Raw genomic sequence first — 26298 nt, 5'->3', positions numbered from 1 at the left:
TACATGCAAACTGGATGCTCAGCAAAGGTAACCTAATGCTCTGAAACAGCACCCGACCATCACCATAAAGCTTGTCCCAAACTGGAGCAAATTTAGACTTGTTAGGACATTCTTTAAGAAGCAGCCATCAATTTTTGGATAAAAATTTTAAAAAATTGTCTTCTAATAAGAGCAATTTCTTAACAGCACCTTAGAGACCTGCTTAATGAAGAATCTAGCTATATTTTGGAGAAATTTTCATTGAGAATGATCAAATCAAGAAAAAAACTTGGTTAATTCTAAATTAACAAGAATATTCCACCACGTAGGCCTCACCTCAATGTGGCAATGAAATCTATTTGTTAAGAGCAATAAGGCTTGGACAGCCCTTACCTTCATGAATATACATCTTTTGAGCATCTTCAGGATGAAGTAACCCCAGTAAACATGAAGGACTTGCAGGATCATGAGGTGTAGGTTGAGGAAGATGTATGAAAAGAAAGGCTCAAGGTAGTGTAGAGGCAGGATCAGCGTGCAATATAAAATCCTGAAAACCAAACAGATGAGAGCACTTCATTACAGTCAAAGGACTTGTGAATTTTCAATGAGAACACTCATTTTATTCCCAAGGTATGTAACATTTATTTCATTTCTAAGGCTGTCCAGGAAGGTCTCAAGAGAAAATAAAATATTATCTTTTATATCATTATTGGCAAGCCACACACACACACACACACACACAAATACAGTCTGCCTCCTGGGAGAAAAGTTAAAGTAAATGGAATTTTCACTGCCACACTGCCTACGCTCCAGTGTTTCTCTACCTCGGTTTCCTCCCCGCAAAGAGAAGAGTGTGCCCTAGCCCTTCCGGGGCTGCAGAACACGAGACTGTGCACGTGGACATGGGGTTATTACTGCCTTTTGACACCATCTCATTTATTTGGCATCAAAAGTGAATGGGAATTCTACAGGAGTACATTTTCCAGACAAAAGAGGCTTTTAAAGAAGCAAAGTTTCTATTATTACTTCCACTTTCTAAAGTGAATTGCATACTTTATTAATGTCACAAACAGACTTCTGGATACAATTTGACCTGCCCTCAGTGGCCAGGATCCACAGTGCCTTCAGCTACAACTGCAGGATGAAGGGCTATCTGTTGTCTCCCCAGACTTCATACATACACTACTACGATTTTAGGGTTCCTGGATAGGTTTGTTTTAAAGTATATTATCCCAATTATAAAAATAATTTATTTATTTAATAGGGAAAGTAAGAAAGAAAGTTGCTCATGAGACCACCATTTTAAACAAACAATACTGCAATTTTTGTGTATTATCTTCTAGTTTTTTCATATATATATTTATTTTATGTTTAAAATTAAATGTCTAGTAAAATTGGCTATTTTGGTGTGCAGTTCTTTGAATTATATGCATAGATTTCTGTAACCATCACCACAATTAGTGTATATTCCTAAATCTGAGATTACTGTTCCAAGGTGTATGTTAAATGTATATAAATTCAAGGTTATATTAAAAGCTGTTAAGACTTTGCCAGATTATTTTCCAAAATTGTAACAATTTACAAGGCTACCAGCAATTTTCGAGAGAAGAGTTTCATTGAATCCCCAACCTGTATCAAGGAGTTTTAAAATTTGCTAATTAAAAAAACAACTATTTCAATTTGCATTATTTGCAATCTTTGGCCGTTCCCTTTGACAGTCCACTTAGTAGCTCTGTTTCCTTTTTTTTTGAGTTATCAGTTCAAGATCTTTATCAATTTTAAAAGCAACGATATGAACTCTGAGCACAATATAACAAAGATAACAGCCATTTACCCATTTTACTTATGTAAATATTTTTTAGAAACTTTGGAATTACAGATAATATAAAGAGGTTAAGTAAACATCACCAAAAACCTCACAACTCACAGGTGACCCAGTACATACTGTGTTTGGTGAATATAATTTAAGACATCTTTCCTAAAAATACATTCTCTAAGGTGTTTTTTCCTTCCTCTTCCCCATTACCGTGTGATTTTATATAACAGAGATCACACTATGCTTGTGATTTTGTACCCTGCTTTTATCACTTAATAATATGTTACAGAGAGCTTTCCATGTCAATGAATATATTTATAAACCAGTGGTCAGCAAATATCTCCGTAAAGGCACAGATAGTAAATATTTCAGGCCTCTGGGCCACTTAGTCTCAGTTGCAACTATTCAGCTGGCCATTGTAGTGGGAAACCAGCTATAGACAGTATATATCAATTAGTGGGTGTCACAGTGTGTCAATAAAACTATACTAACAAAAACAGTCAGTGAACTGGATTTGGCCTGTGAGCCATGGTTTGCTAACCCTTATCATATAGCCTCCTATGCAACAGCTGCACAGAAATCCATTTATAGATATCACAGCTTACTTAACTAATCCCTTATACTGATAGACATTCAAGTTGTTTCCAAATTTTCACTACGTTGTAAAGAACACTGTGAGAATTACTTGTAAAAGACATTTTGATAACATCGTTCGATTACTTCCTTAGAGCAGCTAAAATTCTGAATCAAAGAGAATATTCACTTTACACTTTGGAGTATACTGCCAGACTGCTTTCCAGCAAGACTGTACCAATTCACAGTCTTGCGCCCAGTGGATGAGAGCGTCTCCTTCCCCAGATCTTGACCAACACTGCACTTTGTCAGCCTCTGCCTAAAACAGCATCACATTGTTTATATTTATATTTTAATTTCTTGTGAAGATACATATATATATGGGGGCGTTGGTGATTTATACTTTTATACTGTGATTTATACTTTTGTGAATTGCTTCTTCATGATATTTATCCATTTTTCTCTTGGGGTGTTTATATTTCCTGTTGATTCCCATGTGCTTTTTATGTATTAAGGGCAACGACGTTATTTTGTAATCATGTTCAGTAACATCACATAGTCTGGTTCTTTCAATCTTTATGTATTTTTTTTTGGCAAATCAATTTTTTAATATTTTTGTAACCAGATTTATCAATTGCTTCCTTTATAGCTAGCCTCTGTGTCATGCTTTAAGAGGTCTTTCTCACCCTCAATGCTATAAAATATAGTTTCCTAAAACCATGGCTCTATCACTTAAACTCCTGGCTCTGTGTAACCTTGAGTCATTTCCTTGCTCATTTTCTCAGTTGTCAAATGGAAGCAATGAATACCTATTTATTCATTCAATAGACATTTATTAAGCATCTGCCATAGCGCTACCTAGCACTCTGTGGGAGCCAAAAATATAGCATTGAATAAGACAGACTGAAATTCCTGAACTAGCAGGGCATTACATTCTGATGCCCACATTCCCAGGGATTAAAGAAAATAATATACATAAAGCACATTCGCCGTTCTGATTTGCTGGGGCTTTAAGCAATGAGTGCCTTTTTCTGTACTCTCTCAGTCTAGAATCTCCTTCCTCTCCCCTTCAACTGAAACTCTTCTCGTCTATCAGAGCATGGACCCCTCCACGACAAAATCTCTGTGCTATTCTGATCACCTCTGAATTTATAACTTGCCTCTAGGCCTCCCTGCTACCAGCTTCCTTAGAGCGTTCGGCAGTGACAGCTGTTGTACGAGCTGACTCCTCACTAGCTGGCAAGCTTTACAAAGGCAGTGACCATGATGCCTGCATCTCTGTATCCTCCCATCACCTGGCCCAGGGCCTGGCCCCTTACTAGGTCCCCTACTTGGAATTTGTCAGTGTCAAAATTAACAAAGGAACATACTTAAAAATATGTCCTTTACATATTCTACCAGAGAATGCAAATAATTACCTAAACATATAATCAAGCTCACGGTGGTCCGTGCAAAGAAAGAAAGAAAAGGACAGGGAGCATATTTCAGGGTGCTGAGTGAACTGAGGTTTCCTTCTTCCCTCCAGCTGAAGGGAAGACACAGAAAAGAGGGTTCCAGGTGGAGGGGCCGACATGTACAAAGCCGTCAGGCGGATGCATCACAGAAAAGTCAAGGGCTAAAAGAAGACCAGTGTGGCTTCAGGGACAGGAGTGGCCGGGAGGGTGATGTAAGGTGAAGCTGGAGAGGTGAATGCAGCCATCTCCTGCTGACCTTGAAAGTCAAGGTCAGGGGCGCAGCCTTCCTTGGAAGAGCTTTGGGAAGCTTTGCTGGTCTTACAAAGAATCATCAGAGCTGGGCTTCAGGGCTGAGGCTGCTGTCTCCTCTCCTGGTAACCTGTACCACCTCCAGTTCCCTGGGTAGAACTAACCCCACCTTTCTGACTGGGAGGCTGCAGAGAAACACACAGCCAGCTTTGCAAACTGTAGTGTCCTAGAAATGGAAGCAACTGCCATTAAGATAGAACGCCTTCAGAGAGAGCTGAGCCCTGGCAGAGAGGAGAGGTCAAGGGCACAGGCACCAGAGCCAGCGGGATTTGGACCGTGGCTTCCCCACGGTCTTCAGCAAGTTGCATAGCCTCTCTGGGCTTCAGTTTCTTCAGTAAAATGAAAACAGCATTCACCTCATCAGGTTGTTGGGAGGGTTAAGTGAGTTGACAAATGGGAAGAGCTCAGCAAGGTGGAAGCACTCAAAAATGGTAGTCAAGACATTACCATTACCACCACGAAGGCGGTGACGACCTTCCCCCTCCATGCCCCTTCCTACTGCAGAGGGCACAGGTAGTAACACCGGGAGGGCAAAAGCCAGGGAGGGTGCTGCTGAGCTGGCTGGATTTTCTGCTTGGCAGGGAGAAGGAGGAAGTGGATTTGGAGAGGGGGAGCAGGCTCAGCAGGAGTTGGGACCCTGTTCTGCGTGAGGACAGAAGGGATGGGAGGTCTAGGAAGCGGAGAGGAGTTACTCCTGGGAGGGGGTAGCCATCGCGGCCCTGGGGACGGCGGTTAAGGGGCTGCAGTTACATTTTCAGGACTTCCTTCTATGAGTCTGACTGTCCTCACTAAAGAATGGTCCAATTTCTCAACCTCAATTTCTTCTCCTCCTTTGCTAAAAGAAGAATTGGAAGACAAAAAACAAAATATATCTGCCCTTTTCAATTCTGGCCCAGGCACATGTGCATGATGTGTGCCGGCACACGTGTGAACACACAAACGCTTGTACAGTTACAGACCCTGTGGAATCTCTCCTTTCACAGAGAATATCCCTCAGTGCCTAGGATGGCTCTGCTCCATCCACTGGCCTTTAATCTGTCCAAACGGATACGTGACTACCAGGCTATGGGCTGCAAACCTCGGCCTTTTCCTTATTTGGGGTTTTGTCTCCCATCTTCACACTTTCAATTGCTGGAGTTTACATGGTTTGAAAAAAATTACAATGTTGGTATAAACAGTAGTTGGTTTTGCGGCCACCAAAAGGTTTATTTTTTTCTAATGAAAGGTAAGGGTCTTTTTAACTTGTTAACTGTAGGTGTGAACATTAAGCCTTGTCAGAATGACAAACATTGGTTCTACTGGCGAGTAACGGCCCACCTTTATTTTAGAGATGTCATATTTCAAAGTGACTGTGTCATTGAAGAAAACATAATAAATACTTAGGGAAGGCAAACGATGCCTGCTCTTAGTCACCCAATTTAGCAACTTAATTGGAAACATATCTGTGTTGTGTTTCAAATGTCCTGTTTCTAGTTTTGGTTCTCTAATAACTAGCTGTGTGATCCTGGAAATATCTCAACTCCTCACTTGAAAACCAAACAGGGTCTAAACGCTGCAACAATGTCTATGACAGGAAAGGCAAGAAGGAGCAAGAACTGCTCCAGGCAGGTGACAGCTGAACGCAGAGTGTGATCCTGGGCCAGATCCAGCAGAGAAGGAAGAAGGCAGCAAAAGGAATTATTGGATCAACTGACAACTCTGAGGCACGATGGCAGACTGCTATGGTTCCTGGAACTGGTAACTCTACTGTGATTCTGTAAAAGAATGTCCTTGTCCTTAGGAAATACACACTGAAGTATGAACGATTAAAAGGACATGATGGTTGCAACTTTCAAATGGTTCCAAAAAAATGTATATATATACATATACACGCACATGTGAGCACATGTGTGTGTGTGTGTTTGTGTTGAGATAGAAAGAAAGAGAAACAGAAAAAGAAAAAAAAAACAAAGCAAACAGGGGAAACACTAACTGGTAAATAAAGGAAACATGTAAGAGTTCTCTGGGATATAGTTGAAATTATCCTGCAAGCTTGAAATTATTTCCAAACAAATAAATGAATAAAGGGGTGGGACTAAATTATGAATAAGGCCCCTCATTCTAAACCCTGCGGTTGGAAGGCAGGGCCTGATGTAACCGTCTTCCCCAGGTGGACAAGCAGCCACAGCAGTGCCTGGTGTGTGCATGCAGGGGGGAGCCGCCCTGAGGACTCCCTGAGGGACAAGACGCTGAACAAACACTTGTGGTGACATTCGCCGTCTCCGCCATCAGCTGCGGGACTGGAAAGTCTCGTTCCCAGATATGTGCCTCCAGCAGAGGCTCCAGGGGCCGCCCTCTGCTGGGGACTGGTGGGCACGGCGCCATCCCCGGAGGCAGGGCAGCCCGCCTAGCAGCCTGAGACCCACCGCTCAGAACCGAGGCCCCACTCTTGTCTCCCTCTGATGAACACCAGCTCAGAGCACGGCTGGAGCTTGTATTTTCTCCTCTTCAAACTGTCTTCTCCGACAGCCATGTCAAGTGCCTCCACGGTCTCACTGCGTGCAAAATTCCCCTTCACAGGAGGCTTTTCAAGGTACCATTTTTCCAGGACCAGAGAGACCTGGATCATCAAAAGATGAAGCCCTAAGTCCTGTGAACCGTTGTGGGGGGAAACTAAGTTACCACTAGCACAGACACCCTTGGAAGTAAGGAAGCTATTTATTTATTATTCACAGTTGGAAATGTTTTATTTATTTATTTATTTATTTATTTATTTATTTATTTATTTATTTATTTATTTATTTATTTATTCATTCATTCATTCATTCATTCATTCATTCATTCTTTGGAACAATCAAAAAACACGGATCAGTATTAATAGTCTTCAAATATATGAATAAGGTGATGGATACAAAGATCTCTTCTACTGCCGTTATGAACACCTGCAGGCAAGGAGCTGCGTCTCACCCACCCATGGGCCCCTCACAACGTCTAGCGGTGCTGAGTTCCAGAACCGGGGCCATCGGCCAGCACTGACCCCTGCAGACTGCAGCTGAAACAGTGCCCCTTCCCTTCAGACCAAGCAGCCTGCACTCAATCATGATTGGCTCCTTTATTTATGAAGGAAAGCTGTCAGGAGTCAGAGAAGCCGTTCACCTGACCTTCGGGGGGTCCTTCTAGTCGAATGATTCTCAGATGGTATTTGTGTAACATTCAAGTGATAGACACATCCAATAACTCAAAAATATAGAAACCCTTATTTTAATACAGCAGTTGGGAATACAATGTGAAAAACATAAGCCTGAGATTTAAATGGTTCTGAATTAAAATGCAAATAAATGGGGAAACCAGGCAATTAGGTTAAAGCAGTTTGGCCAATGCCAACTGGAAATTCTACCTAATACTGACAGTAACAATGTTTAGAAAATCGAGGTAATTAACTCTTGCTGACATGACTGAGAATCGGCTAAATAAGATCCCCGAAAAGAGCAGAAGGATAGGAGAAAGGAGGACACAGTTGTACAGACACAAAAGGGGACTCACGAGGGGAAAGCAAATCTGCTTGAGGCGGAGGGAAGAGGGAGAGAAAGACAAGCACGGGGTAAGACTCCAGCTCTCCTCCTCGAGGTTTTCAGACGTTTCCCACCCCGCCCAGCCCCTTGTCTCAGCACAAAATGTGCAACAAAGGCCGCTGAGAACAGAGTGACAGACTGCAAACCACAGCAGCTCTTCAGTGCCTGAGGCCTGATGCAGGCCTGCTGTCTACACGTTGTTTGGTCCATGGTAAATTCCTATCAAATCTGGACTAATAAAATGTCCTTGAAAAGTGAGTCTGCAGAGTTGCAAGTTTTAGACAGATGGTTGGAGCCAGGCTAACAACAAGGAACTGAGTTTTCCTCTCTGGCAACGCGAGATGGTTGTGTAACACAACCAAGCTGATGGGAAGGCTACGTAAGCCAGAGTAATACACTGCAACTGATTTTCAATAACCACGGAAAACCTCTCTCTTAAACTTGTAATATCTTGGTAAGGTTTTACTTAACCTTCCAAACAATGAAAATCAATCAATGTCAGGACAGAAAAATTTTTACCCACATAAAGTGTTTACAGTCAAGTCTGTTAGTACTAGTTTATTTGCAGCCCATCTCCCTAAAGACAGCAAACAGTGATATTGGTGGCCCTCTGCAGTGGGCTATGAATTCAGCAAAGTATCAAGATCAAGCAGATGCCAAATGCATATAACTAATACTCTTTGAAATCCAGAAATGCTGGCAAGAGAATGAGTTCTTAAATCTAGGATTTTTAAAGTGGAGGTTGTGGGGGAAAGTGAAACGCCACCTCCCAATCACTCAACCCCAGCACAATGCTTGACTGTCTACGGGGCAAGAGTAAGCTAGTTTGTGACTTTTGAGACGTCACGAGCAGGTCTGAGGTGAATGTCCTTCGCTGCTGAATTAGAAGTCAGCTACAGCAGGTAGAGCTTCTCAGAGAGTTCCCCAGGCTGAGAACTCCCATGGTGTGTGCTTTTAAAATATGTCCACAAATTCTTTGAAACTACTCCCATCAAGAAACAGAGTCTAATTTTCCTTCCCTTAAATGTGAGCTGGACTTAGTGACCTGGATCCAATGAAGAAAATGAGGCTGGAAGTGACCTGCTGTGACTTCTGAAGCTGGGTTATAACAGGACGTACAGCACCTGCCAGGCTCTCTCTTGAGCTGCTCACACTTGAACTCCAGCTGCTGTGCTGTGAGGAGGAGGCCAGGCCAATGGGGGACACGGGCAGGTGTTCCAGCCGATAGGTCCAGCTGAGGTCCCAGCCCACAATCAGCACTGAACAACTAATCTTATGTGTGCTACCTCAACCACGTGAGTGAGGAAGCCCTCAAGAAAATGCCAGCTCTTACCGCCCAGCCACCATTTGACTGTGACCACAGGAGTGAAAATCATGTAGATGAGGCCAGTCAACTCACAGAATCACAAGAGAGAATAAAAATCAACAAGTGTTGTTTTAAAAGAGGTCTGCAAACTGTGGCCTGTTGGTAGAATCTAGCCTGCAGCCCATTTTTCTACAGCCAGTGAGCTAAGCTGGATTTGGTACATTTTTAAAGGGTTGTAAAAGAAACAGAACAAGACAAAACAAAGAAAAATTTGTAAAAGAGACCATATATGGTCCTCAAAGCCTAAAATAGTTATGGCCCTTTAAAGAAAAAATTTGCTCACTACTGTCATAAGCCACTAAAGTTTTCAGATGGTTTGTTATGCAGCTACAGATAACTGGAACACATGGTGCCTTTGGAACAAAATAAGTGTCATTGATGGGCAGATGCTGGATTTAGAGCACCAGGAAGGTCACACTGAAAAGCCACAACCCAACTGCTCTCTGCAAGTCAACACTTATCCTACCAATGATTGCTACTGTACAATATTCTAATTTCACAAACACACTTGATCAGCCAAAGCAAAAGTGATGGTAATATCATTCATCACCCACGAAGAGTACCTTAGACATGTGTCTCAGATTTGATTCTAGATTAAACTCCAAATTCTGAGGGACTCAATAATTTTAGTAATAACAACTAGCATTTACTGAGTCTTTACTAAGTTCCAGACACTGTTCTAAGCTATTTCATATGTATTATTTCAGTTAAGCCTCATGACAACCCTTATTTACATTTTACGGATGAGAAAACTGAGGCACAGAGAAATGATCAAACTGGTCCAAGATCACACGGGTAGTAAGTGTGGAGTCAGGACTGACTTGCCTCTGTGAAATTAATGACTGCACTCTGCTGCTCCTCTCCAGAAAAACAAAATGTCTAATCAAGACATCCAGCCCTGAGTCAAAGAACACAGCTGGCTTCCCTAGGGAGGGCAGCACCCTTTGACCTCCCTGACCAGACTTCCCTGGGTGCCTGCCAAGGGTGCTGTCCATCCACTAGGAATCAGGACTGGGACCTGGGTCTCCATCTCCTTCCCCTGAAACCTAGGACCTTGATTAGCACTAATTTTTTTGTGAAGAGGATCTGAAACTGCTAGACTAGCTCCAAACTACCGTTAGTTTTCAGCTGTTCTTTCCAAACCATCAAAGTCTTCCCCAAATTTTCCCCCTGGTTTCTGTCAATCAACGCATGGAAAATTATGCTTGCCGAAGGAATGATCCTCAGAGGGAGACGCAGTATACACTGCCAGCCTTTGGCTAAAGAAAATCAACAGACTGATCAATAGCCAATCAACAAACCACTGTTAGGACCAGTGATCATGGAGAATGAAATGAGTATCAGTTTCCTCACCTGCGAAGTGGAAGTGATAACACCTATCTTTATGATTTGTTGTGTAGATTAGTGCCAAGATGTATAAAGGGCCTAACCCAGTGTCAGGCATTCAATTAATGGTGGTTATAATTATTGTAATTTTAACACAGAACATGCTTCTCTTTTAAAGACCTGATAACTGGCCGATGACATTTCACTGAATAACTGGAAAAGCTGTTAATCACAAAGAAAGATCCACATTGATGAAATAAGACACAGAATATGAGTTGCTGCTTCCCATTGGGTCACACACTTTTAATCTCCCTTTGTAATAAGCCTTTCTAAGCTGGAAGGTGTGGTTTTAACTACTTATAAAAATGGCCTCTTGACATTTTTTTTTCCAACTGAACTTGGCATCAATAGCTGAGATCAGTGTGAGAAAGAAAGGGCGATGCTCTGACCTTAACAACATGCGAGGCCACCCCAGCACCATGACCAGAGGCACACACAGCACCTTGTCTACTCACCAGAAGGGAAAGATGATGAGGCGGCTGATGAGAAATACGGTGGAGAAGATGAAAAACAGAATGTTACAGGTTTGCTTCCATCTGGCATAAGAAAACATCTTAGCAGACTGAGAAAAAAAGAAAGAAATTGCATTCAGAGAGCATGATACTAGAATAAAATCCTCACATTTAATACTTATGAATGGAATGGTGTATTGGATTTGCTTCAAGGTCTCAGTGGGGGGCGGGTTAAGGATGGGAAGTAGGTGCAACAAGACCGGCTGTGCTGATAACTGTTAATGCTGGACTGTGGCTCCACTAGGTCTGTATACTCTTCTCCTTATCTTGTGATATGTTTGAAATTTGCTATAATGCAATGTTAAAAAATAGTTAAAAACGACTCTAATATTACTCCTGTCTTTCACAAGCCCTACAAATTAGCATAATTTTGGCATGCATCTCATCTGGGTATTTGCTGACTTCCTCCATTTAACCGGGAGGAGAGCTGGCACTTTGCAATCAAGGTGGCTACTTTAAGGCCGATGACAGAAGAGGCAGAGCCTTGTCCTGGTTGAGATAAAGTTTTAAGTGCTCGATTTTCCCTACTTACTTTATGCTAGTCTGTACTGCTCATATTATCTGTGTTGAGTAAAAAGAATAACAGAAAGTGTCATTTAATGTGGTACTAAAAGTTATTTAAGAGGGGGTGGGAAGCGGTCGGAGGCTGCTGAGTGTAGACCATCTCTCTAGGGAGTGTGGCTTCGGCCTGCCAGTTCAGAACTGAAGTCACCCCAGAGGCTCCAGGCCCATCTAGTACAAGAGAGGCAGTGTATTACACCATCAGGAACGGTTTACATTGTATTTTCCATACTTCCCATGGGCTAAGGATATGATCAGACCGTGGGGTAGGCAGGAGGCCCTAAAGGGAGTAGCCTCCGTTCTGAGACAGAAGGCTAGCATGCCAGGTGGTGCCAGAAGTTTAGAGGGCTTGGAATGGAGTGGGGAGCTGTTTCAAGGGTCAGAGGTCAGGCCAGGGTGGGTAGCTAGAGATGTGCACAGGCGTGAAGGCAGCCCACGTGCGAGGGCAGAGTAGCACTCTTTTGGGCAAATACACTTGCAGCCGATTCTGGGCTATGCAAACATGGATATCAGACAGTAACCCCTCTCCTTTGCTAAGGATCAGTCAAGACACTCTTAAAGTGCTGGGTCCTGGATCCAAACTTGAACGTGCAGGATACTAGAAAGCATCAAGAAGATGCATGAAGAAGGCAAAAGGCTGCTTATGAGTAAAAATTACAGATGCCGAAGCTGTTCTTTCTTGCTAAGAATTGACCCACCAACTATCCTGAGGAACATGGAAGATTAATAGTCTCCATCTTTAGGAAGGTCTAAACAGAGTCAAGAGTTGTACCATGTCTGAGTTCAGTAAGAACCTGACTGAGAGGATAAATACTAAAACAAACCACTCAGGGAAGCTGTGGAACAGGCTCTCCTGGAGGATATCAGAGAGGCTCCAGCCGCTCCATAACGCTGTCTCCACCAGCTGATGGAAGGCACTGGCCTTGCTCATTGAACCTCAAGTTAAATCATGACTTGTGAATCAAGAATGATTCATGATCACTAATAACACAAAGCTGTTCACATAGTTCACCCATGAAGGGACCTGAGTTTGACATCTCACTTTTCTTCTGTGTTTTTTTTTTTTAATGTAAAGACCTCAGAATATTTTCAAACGGTAAAGAGCTAAACATTACAATATACCCTAAGGGGTAGGTATGACTTCTTATGTTACAGCTGAGGACAGAAAAGAAAGCACTAAGTGATCTGTCCAAGTCACCTAGTAATGTCATGTCATGTCAGTGACAGGTGGACAGCGAGACGGTGCTTATTCCCAGTCCCAACATCTCACTCTCCCTCTCAGTAACACGATGAAGCAGTTTTTACAGTGGACTCACACCAAAGGCAACCGAACTAGAGGGTCAGAAGCATAGAGCAGCATAAAATTCTTAAGTCATGGCCAATGTGGTTTTAATTTTCAGACAAGGTTACTGAGATATGATTAGAGAAGGCAGTAATTATAACAGAGATGGCTACTTTCAGAGGGCAACACGTGGAAAAACTGGCACAATCCCTCTTTTGCTAAGCCATTGGCTGCCCTGAAGCACACACAGTAACCTCGACCTTTAGAATTTGATTTAGATGTCTAATTACGATCACATACAAGAAAGAAAATTCTGTCCACAGCTAGTATTTTAACAAGAGTCAGTTGCTTTAAATGGCTTCAAATGATTTCTGGTTACGTCTAGAATGGGATTGGGCAAATTACAGTTCAGCCTATGGGCTAAAGCCAGTCAGCCCTTGAGTTAAAAATGGTTTTCACATTTTTAAAGGGATATAAAAGAAAAGAAAAAACAACAGCAAGGAAAGAATATGTAACAAGAGACCTTACCTCACCTTTTACTAAAAAGTTTGCTGAACCCTGATCTAGAAGAACAAGATCCTATTAAATTAAATTAAATTTCTTCCATATCAACTTACATTCCATTTATTAAGCCCTTCAAGAGGCAATTCTGAATGCAAAATGGGCCAGTTTTTTAATTTTTACAATTACATTATAAATAGGTATATTTAAATGGTGAGCCAAGTGGCCCTGGGAAATGTGGCCCTAAGTACAGCGAGAGGGCTGCTGCCGTTAAGAGACCCACTGCCTCAGGGTAAACAGGAACAAACACACAACAGAAATATGTAGGGAAAATAATCCTAATTTCGTTTTGTTCCTCACATTTTGTGTGGTGTGGGATTGGGAAGACTCTTGTTGTAATGTCCCCTGCTCCGAAACATTCCTTCCTTAGAAAATCAGTGTTACTTAAATAAACATCAGCTCTCGTTCCTTAAAGCTGGGGGAGGATCCCTGCAGGACAGTGCAAGCATCCAGTGGGTGTTCAGCCTCGGCTTAAGTGAACGTATGGTGCCATCCAGCATTAAGACTCCACCATGCCATAGGACTTACGTTTTCCTTTTAAAAGATTAGAGTCCATTCCTTCTTCGGATACCTCAGCTTACTTTCTGAGCTAGTCTCTGCATGAAACTTGCATAAATGGAATCCCACAAGTTAACCTCTCTCTCGAGCACCATGGAGAAGGAAGGCTGGAAACTAAAAACTGAAAGCTTTCCTTTCTTTGAGCTTGAGGGATCTGGGAACCTAGAGACATCTACAGACTCTGGGTGCTTTCAGGACGGAGAGCTCTGCTAAATCACTCACAGGCAATTCTTCCTGTGACGAGTCGCAGAAACACAGGACACAGTATTATTAGTTGTCTAATGGCAGACGCTTACCTCCAGCCAAAAGTCAGCCACATCGTGCACAATCATCACAAGGGTCCCACTGCGAATATAATTAGCACACCAAGAGAAGCTCATCAAACTAATCGCAGCCAGGTGGTGGATGACATGAGCTAGAAAGTCCTACATAATGAGGGGAAATGGATACCATTGAGCAAATGTAGTTATTTCCCAATCACTGAAAGAGATAATAATAATGATAATAATAATAATAACAACAACAATTTTAAAACTAACAACTTACATTTGTGTATTTTGAAATTTGTAAAATGCTTTCAATTTAAGTCTTAAACACAATCCTTGTGAGGGAGATAGAGCAAGTTTTATCCTCATTGAAGTCGCTTAACTTGGAGACAGCACTGAACAACTGTCACCTAAGTCCTAACATCCACTGTTCTTCCCACTCCCCTACAGTGGATACACACATACACACACACACACACACACACACACACACACACAGACAAGCATATTCCTGTGCACATTTACATTTATTGTTTATTCCATGTTTATTTCCAAAAAAGAAACAAGACAGATACAACAGAACTACACAACCATTAAAATCAGAGTTACTGCATATAAAATAAGTAACAAATGAAAATGGAATAACTGTATCAGCAAATATATACCACACCTACCAGGATAGCTGTAATAAAAAAGACAGACAATAACAAGTGTTGGCAAGGATGTGGAGGTGTTGGAATCCTTACATATTGATGGTAAGAATGTAAAATGCTGTAGCTGTTTTGTTAAATAGTCTGGCAATTCTCCAAAAGTTTATACATAGAACTACTAGATAGTCCTACAATTCTATCCCTAGATAAACACCTGGGAGAAATAAAAATTCATGTTCATGCCAAAATTTGTATATGAGTGTTCATAGTGGCATTATTTATTTATAATAGCCAAAAAGGTAGAAACAACCCAAATATCCATCAATTGATAAATGGATAAACAAAATGTAGTATATTTGTATGGTGGACTATTATTCAGCAGTAAAAAGGAATGGAGTACTGACACATGCTACAACGTGAATGAACCTTGAAAACATTATGCCAAGTGAAAGAAGCCAGATACAAAACCCCACGTACTGTATGACTCTATTTAAATGAAACATGCAGAAGAGGCAAACCCACGGAGACAGAAGTAGATCAGCGGCTGCCCAGGGCTGCAGAGGTTGGGAGAAGTGGGGAGTGACTGCGAGAGGGCACAGAGTTTCTACTCGAGGTGACGGAAATATAACTGCCCATGGTGATGACTGCAGAATTCTGTGAATATACTCAAAACCACTGAATTATGCACTTTAGATAGATGAATTGTATGAGATGTGAGTATCTTGATTAAAATGTTTTTAAGAATTTAAAGATTTCAGTTTCCTTGTAGCCAAAGGAAAATAGTAAACATGATACTAACAGCCTGATTTACTGAGTACTGTCTATACACCGGGAAGTGCTTTATATGGATTAACTTGCTTAATCCTCACAACCACCAGAGGAGATAAGAACTGTTTTTAGCTTCACCCTACGGATGAGAAGATCAAGTAGAGGGAATTCAACCAACTAGCTCGAGATGCTAATGAGTGGTGCAGACAGGGACCCAAACCTGGGCAATCTGACCTGAGCCTGTGCTTCACCCACCTCCTGATAGTTTATGTCTCCAAAGGTATGTCTTTACAAACATGGGACATATATCTACATTTCATGCTTGAAAAGGTGCCCGATGCACCTGTAAATAATGAAGAGAAACCAAACTACTGAAAAATCAAAGGATCAAAAGTGGAAAAAAGATAAGATCATTACAGGATTAACCTACCTGAGTGTATCTAGGAAGACCTTCTAAATAATGACTTTTCAATTCTATCCCTTGAGAAAAATAACTCAATTAATTATATTGTGATACAGTCTCAGATTAAAGTTAACAAGTTAATTTATAGCCTTTATTAAATTTTCTGAAAAATGAGTTCATTTTTATCAGATTTTTCACAGTATGTTTTTATGCTTCGATTCTGTAAATTTAAAATCTTCAGTTGACGGCAGTAGATTGGGCCCCTTCGTGATGGCTAACGTACTCTATCACTCACGCAAACATCGTTTAGTCAAGCCAAGTTGGTTTTAGCTCCTTAATACTGAATTCAACTTAATTTTATTTATCATAAAATTTTGCTACAAACTGACCTTTTATATAGAAGTTTATGCCAAGAGTATTTGTCATCTGATCTGTACTGCTAACATATATCATGAAACCTTGTGACTGTACTGAGAGTCTAATATTTTCTGTACCAGCAAACAGGAGTCAGTATAGACCAAACAATTCCTAAAACATCTCACTTTGTGACTTCAGAGGATGCACTTAGCATGCCTGTGACTCAGTTTCCCTGCAAATAAAGCAAACCCAATAGTGCCTGAAGCAATGTTTCCTGACAAGGATCTTAGATGAATTAAGGAAAATGTGTTCAAAGTCACTGAATATATCAAAAGAATTCTATAAAGGGGTTTGTAATCAACTAAAAGATGTGACAGTAGAATTAAAACTACTAGCACTTTCTTCTTTGCACTGAAGAACACTAAATTCCAAAACCAAAGGGGAAAAAAAAAGATATCAAAAAGGAGAATTCTTTTTGTATTGAATAAGAGTGGAGCTTCAAAATTAAAGTTTCTACAGAAATAGAAATATTTCACTACAAATACTTACCAGAGCATGGACATATCTGTACTATTCTATGTGCTAAAAAAGTTTAAAAAGCTATGAGCTGGAATTAAACACACACAAAAATACAATTTAAAGAATAGATTTGGGGCAAGGGGATGAAAATTTTTGAAAAACTGGATAAAGAAGCTTTATAAATAAGACACTTACCTTCCTCTTGATATCAGAGCCAAGGCTAAATAAGAGAGACCAATAAAAACTCATCTCCAAAACGTAGTACCAGTACTGGGATGGCAGCAAGGCCTGAGGAAAGCAAGAGTATTCACTACTTTAATGTCACCATATAAACAACTTATTTTAGGGATTAAAACTATTGTTTATGCCTATTTATGCCTATGCCCAGCAAAAAATATCGTTTCAAAAAAAAATGAAGGTAAAACAATAACATTTCCAAAAAAGCAAACCAAAGGGCCTTCTTCAGCCAGAAGTATCATAGTTCCAGATGGCAGCGTGGAAATGCAGGAGGCAGGGAACACCATGGGAAGGGCAACTTGAGTGATTCATAAACCAGTGACGGTAGCGATCTGTCGGGTTTTAAATATCTGAAGGATGGGATAGGAGTAGGCTGATGACCTTTCAGTGACTGGTAAGAGGTAAGAGTTTTAATTTGTACTAGACTCTAATAATTGCTGGAAGTACACAGTAATCTCTAGGATAATTACTAACAGAATTAAAAACATGCATAACTGAAAAGCTAATATAAGGGAAGAAACAGAATCATAACTTCTTAAAAACTTCACTGCACCATAAAAAAGAAAGAAGAGAGTACCAAAAAAGGAAATGTGTCAGGTTGTACAAGTAGAATATAAATGGTAAGATGGTAAATTTAAACTCAAATGCATAATTATATTAATGATAAGCAAACGAAAGGAGTGAGACAAGTTTGGGTGAATAAGGAACAAGTATGAGTGAGCTCCAGCAGGGAAAGAGCCAAGGGAGGGCATGGAAGTGGCCAGAGAGCAGGAAGGGACTCAGACCCAGCTCAGGAGACAAGGTGAGGAGCTTGGTTGCTGAAGCAGAGGAGGGACCAGACCACAGGGACTCACCTGTCTGGGATAGCCGTTCCAAACCTCCCATAGGTCATACACCCAAGGTTTCTGGAAAAAAAAACAACAACAAAGAACCAAGAGAAAGTCAAAAGCTGATTTCAGCAGAGACATAAGCCCTTCCTGAGGTCACTGATAGGGACCAAACACGCACAGGAAGACACACGTTGGTCACATTCCTGCTGCTCCGGCTGCACACCTCTCCCTCTGCAGGTGTTCATACTTGTTCCCATACAACACCCCTGTGACATTCACAGCTTCTAGTGAATCTGGGGCCAGAAGCAGTCCTGTCTCACAGAGGAAATTATTTATTTTAAACAAGTGCCTCTTCTAATGAAATTATTTCTGAACCAATTAGATTACTGCTTTTAGAGCAATAAAAATATCTTGAAAAATCTGTAGCAATAAAATATCTTAAGAAAAATCTTAAGAGAAGTCTCTAAAAACCAGTTATCTTTTTTTCTATTTTCTATTAAGTTTATATATCACTTAATGAGGTAATCATTTAATAATTATTTAGACAAAGCAAAATGAATATGATAAAGAGAGATTTGATTTCTGATGGGTGAGTAATAAAAGTCTTTATAAACAAATGGCCTTTGCCATGGGACCGGATGGAATCTGACAGGTAGAGAGAGGGGGAGGGCAAGGCATTTCTGGCAGAGGGCATAAAATGTGCTGAGACCCAAAAGTGAGGATGTACCGGGTATGTTCAGTGGCTTGTCAGTGGTCCCGTTTAGTTGGTGCACGGGCTGCATGAGTGGAAATAGGGAGAGATTAGGTTTAAAAAACAATTTTACAAATGCAAAGGCTTCATGAAGGCTTTGAAAGACAGACTGAGGAGTTGTTACTTCTCAAGGTATTACAGTGAGTAGAGATTTAAAAGCTGGTTATTGTATTGAAAGTATTATATCCCAAGGAATTCACAGGCAGGAATTTTAAAAATTAAAGACAAATTCCAATCAAAGATATCAAAAAGACAACTCACATCATAAAGAAATGCAATTCCGGCAATAGTGATCAGCAAGTAAAACGTAAAACGCCAGCTGCCAAAAGAAAGAAAAGTCTTGTAAAGGCGACTGACATCTGAGGAGAAAAACATTTGACATAGTGGTTTGGAAAGAATGCATATTCTGGAGTCTGAAAGATCTAAATTGATATCCTTAATTTGTCACTTGTTAGATGGCTACAAGTTCAGGTAAGTCACTTAGCTCAGGGAGCCTTCGTTTCTTCATCAGTAAAATGGGAATAATAAAACTTACCTCAAAATATAAAGAGAACCGAAGATAATTCACGACAGGTGTTGATCACAGTACCTAGCATGAACTAAGTGGTGGCTGTTACTATTACTAATATGCCTAGCCTGCCTCCTGACACACAGTAAACAACGGTTTGATAGTAGTAGTATTTAATCACTCATTTTATACCAACTTAATTCCCACCGAAAAAGGTTTCTCTATGAGCACACTTCAGTCATTTCTCTGAAAAGCAGACTTTGAAAGAATATTTTTTTCTCACGTATGGCGAAAGACCTTATTAAATTAAGAGATTTAAAAGGCCAATCATAACGCATAGGTCTTATTTAGATCCTCATTCAAATAAACAAACTGCAAAGAAAATTATGAAACAATCAAGGGAATCTGAACACTAATTAGATATTTGCTGTTACTAAATAAAAATTTTAAGGTATGACACTGGTATTGCAGTTATATTTAAAACAGTCCTTATCTTTTAGAGATACCCACTAAAATACTTACAAACAAAATCATACAATGTCTGATATTTGCTTCGAAAGTGGTCTTCAATAATAAATGGATGAAGGTGATGGAAAGGTACAAACTTCTAGTGATAGGATAAATAAATACTGGGGATGTGACATACAACATGGTGACTGTAGTTAGCACTGCTGTGTGGCATATTTGACAGCTGCTAAGAGACTAGGTACTAAAAGTTCTCATCATGAGAAAAAAAAGCCTTTTTTTCCCCCTTTTTCTTCATGTATCTATGTGAGATGACAGATAAACTAAATTTATTGTGGCAATCATTTCACAATATTCATAAGTCATTATGCTCTACAGCTTAAATTTATCCAGTGCTGTATTTCAAATACATCTCAATGAAACTGAAAAAAAAAAAAACCATCCACATACAAAAAAGGAATCTGTGGAGGGGGAGAGAAATAGACGGGGGCAGAGATGACACAGGATTGCCTTGAGCTGATAATTATTAAAGCTGGTGATGGAAACATATCACACACAGTTCATTAAGCTAGTCTTTCTACTGTCTATGTTTGTGGCTTTGTAAAGTAAAAGCTTTTTTAAAAAAATTAGTGCTTATTTTACCTAATGATTGCCAAAGCAACAATGGTATTAATAATATTTGTTCCTTACGTTTGTATAATGCCTTAAAGTAGTTTCCTCAACATGCCTGTAAGATAAATAAGAAAGAGGGATATAGGAATATTCCCACTTCGTAGATGAAAACCAGGCTCGTGAAGGCTGGGCCGACCCCCAGCTCACACGGCTGAGCGGTAACACAGCTGCGGCAGAAGCACAGGTCTTTGGACTCTGAGTCCAGTGGTATTGCCTGGATATTGTCACTGTCTCTGAGCTGGATGACAGTTTTTCTTCCTCAGACAGTTGAACCAGAAAAATACCAAGGGGAATTTTATAAAATGAGCCAGTTGAGACCTGTTCACACTTGTGTGTTTTTTTTTTTTTATAGTTGGTCCAGCAAAGCCCCACACTTAGATGTGGAGAGCATTTCCCTGGTCCCTGACTAGGGGGCCAAACAAGAAGCACAAAAAAGAGATGAGTCTGGGTGGCATATCTCGTATTACTTGTGTCTCAAACACGGACTGACCTCTTGACCCTGAGCCCGGCCCTGTGCTAAGCACGCCTGTGCGACGTCACATTTTCTTCTTCAGAACAAAGTTCTGAAGTAGGTAGGCTCTATCATTAGCCCCTTTTTATGGATGTTGCTTGGTTCTCACAGCAACCCTAACAGGTAGGTAAGAGGAACACTCAAAGGTGCTGAGGGTGAGAGAGCTTACAGAACTCACCCAAGGCTGTACAGCAATAACCAGTGCAAGAGTGCAATCCCAGTTTCACGTCCGTCGGGACCACTCCCACCAGGTCCACTTCACTATACCAGGGCTTCTCAAAGCCAGGGGCCCCGACATCAAAATACTCTGAGAAGAACACTGAAACTCTCTTCGCCTTTTCCTCACTCATCCCTTCTCAAGTGTGCAGCAGCGTTCTCCAGGGGCTACATGACCCGTGACGGCGCTGCTGCTCTGGCAGCTGATGAAACGTGTGCCTGTGTGGTCTGACGTTTCATACGTGTCTCAGTTTTAATTTCTGTCAACAGGTATAACACACATGAGCAGATGCTCTTTGGGATCTGTAATAGTTTTTAAGAGAACAAAGGGAGGGGTCCTGAAACCAAAAAGGTTGGGAGCTGCTGGGCTTCACTAATTACGAGATGAATGATGACATTCTTGTCAACGCAGTCTTCCTTTCCTCAAATGAACCTAAGGCAGTAAAACGTCCTTTTTTTTTTTCTTTTTTCTTTTTCCAGGAAGGGCTGAGACAAATGAAATTGTAAGAGCACAAAAACTCTTGGGGAAAAAAATCCAGAAGTTGATGGTGATGTTGAAAGAAGATCAGACTGCTGGGTGGGATGAGGGAGGAACTGGACAGAGTGGACTCGTGCAACATGAGAGAAGCTGACAGGACAGACGTGGGGCTCAACACGGGACGGGGGACTGAGTGGAGCAGGCGGTGGACCTGCACCAGGGCCTGCTGGGCAAGTGGCAGTCCACCCAGCGGGAGGAGAGCAGACGCCTCTCTCCAGCACTAGGGGAGCAGCCCTGCTGTGCACACCAGGTACTTGGAAATCACCTGGTGTTTTTAATTAAGCTTCTCATTCCTCAATGGAAATGCTTATTTTAAAAAGGGATCAGCTAATACGGAATCTGATTGAAAAATAAAGGATTCACTATGGATTAAAATCCTGAAGGCTGGTGAAACAGTGTTTAGGGGTCATCCTTAAAGAAAGTAACCAAGGAAACCACACACTGAATTTGAGGGGCTCAGAAATCCATCCCAATATCTTGGAGGAGTTTCTGCCTGCTGGAGAGTAATCTGTTTGCTCTGTGCTGGGAGATACGTTTCTGAGATTTCCAGTGGAGCTGGGTACCTCTCGCTGACTCCTGCGCACATTCCATAGCTGAGGGAATACAGTGCAGTCCCTACACAATTAAATAGCTTGGCATTTTACTTTAATCTCCTTATTTAGTCCATAATAACTTTTAACAGTTATCTGACTTACAGGAAATTTTTGATATTGCTAAAGAATAAGATAAAGCTTAAATTTTATTTGTGGGTTCACTCCCATCTTCTGAATACATTGTATAATTTCCTTCTTCCTGCCTTTGCCTTCCTTCAAACATGCTGCCCTCAACTCATGCTTTCTTTTCTTGTGGAAATCCAGCTCGTTCCTTCCTCAAGCTCTAGTTTGTGTCTGACTCTCAAACTCCTTTCTCTAACGCATCCAGCCCTACTGATGCCATCTCCTCTGAAGGTCCAGAGCACATCTGAACATAACCATGGACCACAGGCCCACGTGCTGCTGGGTGGGATGGAACAACATTAAATGCTGTGGTTTCATAAGTGACAGTCTCGTCTCCTCGGTTGGCCACTTTAAGGCCAGTGATCATACTTCCCTCTTAAAATCTAGAACTCCACGCAATGTAGGGCGTGCCACGTGTAGAGAGGATGGTCAGCGTAACCCTCTGCAGACCGATAATGGCAGCTTGAAATTCCATTCTCTAAGCCTGAACTCTGCGGCTGAACTTCAGCGGACTCACTGACAACCAGATTCCCAGTGTTGGCCCTTCTGACCCAGTTACTTGACATAGGAGATTCCCTGCTTCTAAGAGGTCAGCATTAGGTGGCTGGGGCCGTACAGTTGAGCAGGAAGGGTATCAGAAAAGGAGTCAGAAGACCTGAGGGGAACAGCCTCCCAACAGACAGGTGACCTTGAGCAAGTTCCTTAAAACTAGATGACGTGTAGTTTCTCATTTCTTAAAAAGGACCAACCTCACATTCCCTGACTGCCTCACACTGTTGCTGGGAGAATTAAACAAAAAAATTATTTATAAACTATAAGGTACTATAATGTATAAGAAATTACCAGAAATTTAACTGGAGTATGATTCAGCTCAGAGGTAGAGTTAGTCCCTGCCTGGGGACTTTATTTAGGATTAGAATCATTTGCTAGAAAGAATGAACAAATGAATGATCGCAGGAAAACAGAAGATGTGATATGAAAACAGCTCCACTTTGTAGAGTTTTGTGGTGATGGTTCAGAGAGGTTCACTCGGGCCAAGCTGACGCAGCGGCAACACAACGTTAACCAATCTGTCAAGAGCTAAAACTCTGAGCGAAGCAGTTAGAAAGCAGAGACCAGGTCATACGCCTCCCGCCACTGCGGAAAGGCAGCGGAAGCCTGTGATGAGACGTAAACGGCCGTTTGGAGACCCTCTGAAGACTTGGTCTGCGCCTCTAAACATCACTGGTGTCACCGCTGGATGACAGCGCGTGGCAACACCTGGGTAGTTAAAGGAATTCGTTAAAGTTTAGCTTTCCGCAGCCTCCATTTCTTTATTTGAGAGTCTTATACCAGCTCCCTGTCCATTTCACCATCAGGACAAAAATAGCTGGTGAAAGCCACTAGGCAACATCAAGACCTTAAGAAACAGGCAAAAAGAAGGAATGCTATTGGCAGGTAGAACGTGGCATCAAACCAACCCAAGTGACGTGCACTTGTCTGGATGTAAAGAAGAGGAACAGAATAAGAGCAATGACCGAGGCCATCTTTTTGACATGGATGTCAGTTTTTGCCGCCAAGGGAGTGGCAAATCCATTCTGACCCCCTGCTAAACCACTCGGGAAACCCAGAGGAAGTGGCTGCCCCGTCCATGGGCAGGGGTGGGGCGAGAACCAAGAGAGACAGGAAGAAGTCCTCTCCATTAGTGTTGAGGGAGGAGACCCATGCCCTCTCAGACACTCTCTGCTCTTACAACGTGATAGAATAATTATGATGTGACTGCGTGAGCTAGAGCCAACCTGTACCCTAGAAAAGATAAACACCGGTTAAGACGTTTTAATGATTTTTCTGCACTTCAAGATACATACCTAATGTCTCCTGTTCCTCTGAAGGCGTTCATAACTTATCTTGTTTCATCGAGAAGGAAACAGAAGCACTAAAGGTAAATGAACGACTAGCATAAAACTCCTGACTGGTAAGTGACAGAGCGCGTTCAAACCCCTCTTCTGCTCCAATCTCAGGATTCTTTCTGAGATGACTATCCTGCTCCACGTAAAACTGCACCATTTCAAAACCTTTGACAACCCTTCTTACCAAGCTTCCTGGAATTTCTTCATCCTGCAAGGCTTATCTTGATTCCGCCGACTCCTAAACCATCGTTCAACCTGGCGCTCTGTCAAGTTACACTTCTTTGCCAGTCCATAAATATCGGTCTGAAAGGGGATGAAACAAATGAATGAGCGCCTAAGAGCAGGGTCAGGCTGGCAGGCAGTCAAGAGACAGGGAGACTGGGTTAGGAGAGCTCATGCACCAAAGAGGGGAAGGAGTCTGCATTAGACCATGAGCCAGCGCACTTACCTCTTTTGCTCATGGAATCACATTCGTACACCCCAAAACGGAGAGACGGTCAGTTCCCAGAACTCTGAGTTAGTAAGAAAGACCAAATCTCCATAAGTTGGTAGCAACTCATATGTTCAAGTTGCATATGTGGCTCACTCATTCAGCCAATTTTATTCAGGGCCTCCTAGGTTCCATGTAGAGTCGTATGGTTTAAGATAGCTATCAAATCCAACCTCTTCATTTTTCCTATGAGGGACATGGAACCCTGAGAGTTTTTAATAACTTGTCCAAGGCCTAAAATTAGTAGCAAAGTGAGGATAAGAAATTAGGCTGGTGCACTTTCTGTTATTTCGCATGATCTTTCTAGCAGCTCCAAAAGATCGTACAGGGAAAACTCAAACAGGTGCTGGCCATCACATTCACATTTAATCAGATGTACAGCCTATTTCAAACTAATCCAAAACAATTCCGATCATTAAGGAATAAGGATTGCCAGACTATAATGATGATTGCTTCTCTTCTGGGAAGCAAAAGTTGTAGGTTATGATTTTAAATTGAAAACAATACAGAGGTTGGATTAGCTCAAAGGTCACAAACGTGAAGCTCTCCCCGGGCCAGACAAGAAACAGAAATCACTGGGTGGACCAGGTCTGCTTCAAGGTGGGGTTTTAAGCTGTATTCTTTCAACACAGGCATGTTTTATATGTTACACCTGTACTACTTTCCACTTCCACAAAGAAATAAGCTCCACAATTTTTTTTTGGCAACACCAGTTGAGTGCAAGAAATATTTTAGTTTATTTCTAACTGTACTATGAGAAAAATAAAATTGCAGATAACTGACCGTCTGCCTCAGCTGTAAGGAAACAGGCAGGCGCCATACGGATGCAGCAAACAGAAAAGCACATGCTCGCTCTCCAGAGCTGGCTCACTGCCGCGGGCCCCCAGAAAGTGCAGTCCCATGAATTTGATGGGAAATTGCCAGTTTTTTAAAAAAATGTTGGCCAATACCTCAAAGTGAATTTAAAACAGTCGTGGACCAAGACTGTGAGGGCCAAACAAAGCCTGGGTGTGGACCAGAGGGCTGGACACTCAGCCGTGTGTGACCAGCTGTGGGGCATCAGCTATGTTACTGCGTACGGTTTACGTAACTGGTCGGGTGCGCAGGGTAACAGCAGGTAAAATGCCTAAAGGAGCGCTCATGCTAAAGACAGGCGAAGGGCTAATGGCAGCTTCTACATATCTACTGAGTTGCCAGCCGGCTACGTAATCTGAAGAGAAAGAAAGCAAAGCAAAACAAGATACAGCCCATGTTTCTCTGTAAATCGCCCTAATACCTACTCTTCCATAGGCCAAGGGTTCACCTGCTGTTTTTGTTGTTTTGTCTCCTTTTGCTTTTGTGTCTCTGACGAGACTCAGTAGGCAACAATTGATCGGTGTCTACTCTGCAGACACTGTGCTGCCTTCAGAGATCTAAATGAACGGGACTGGTATGGGCCTCCTCTTCACAGAATAAAGCCTGTCGGGCAAGGAAGTCAGAAAATACGACATAGCATTCTAATAAAATGTGACGAGTGCTGAGACAGGGGAGAATCGGGGTACCATGGGACCTAAATTTATGTAGGCAGTTCCTGGAAGTCACAGTTAGACCGAACCCTGAAAAAT

At 41.7% G+C, this 26298-nt stretch overlaps 1 protein-coding gene across 1 annotated transcript in view; it reads right to left on the bottom strand.

Moving 5' to 3' along the window:
• CERS3 (ceramide synthase 3) overlaps positions 1 to 26298 on the bottom strand; it is a 91712-nt gene that overhangs the window by 25258 nt on the left and 40156 nt on the right. The window contains exons 4-10 of the mRNA XM_010962898.3: positions 24389 to 24507; positions 18951 to 19008; positions 17963 to 18013; positions 17067 to 17159; positions 14205 to 14333; positions 10890 to 10996; positions 373 to 526 (exon numbers count right to left, since the gene is read on the bottom strand). Coding sequence (XP_010961200.1) covers positions 373 to 526; positions 10890 to 10996; positions 14205 to 14333; positions 17067 to 17159; positions 17963 to 18013; positions 18951 to 19008; positions 24389 to 24507 — 711 coding nt within the window. The remainder of the gene's footprint in view (positions 1 to 372; positions 527 to 10889; positions 10997 to 14204; positions 14334 to 17066; positions 17160 to 17962; positions 18014 to 18950; positions 19009 to 24388; positions 24508 to 26298) is intronic.

The sequence above is a fragment of the Camelus bactrianus genome, chromosome 27, assembly GCF_048773025.1.
Source record: "Camelus bactrianus isolate YW-2024 breed Bactrian camel chromosome 27, ASM4877302v1, whole genome shotgun sequence".
Classification (NCBI taxonomy): Eukaryota; Metazoa; Chordata; class Mammalia; order Artiodactyla; family Camelidae; genus Camelus; species Camelus bactrianus.
The sequence above is the reverse complement of the archived record's forward strand: the minus strand, read 5'-3'. Positions and strand labels throughout refer to the sequence as shown.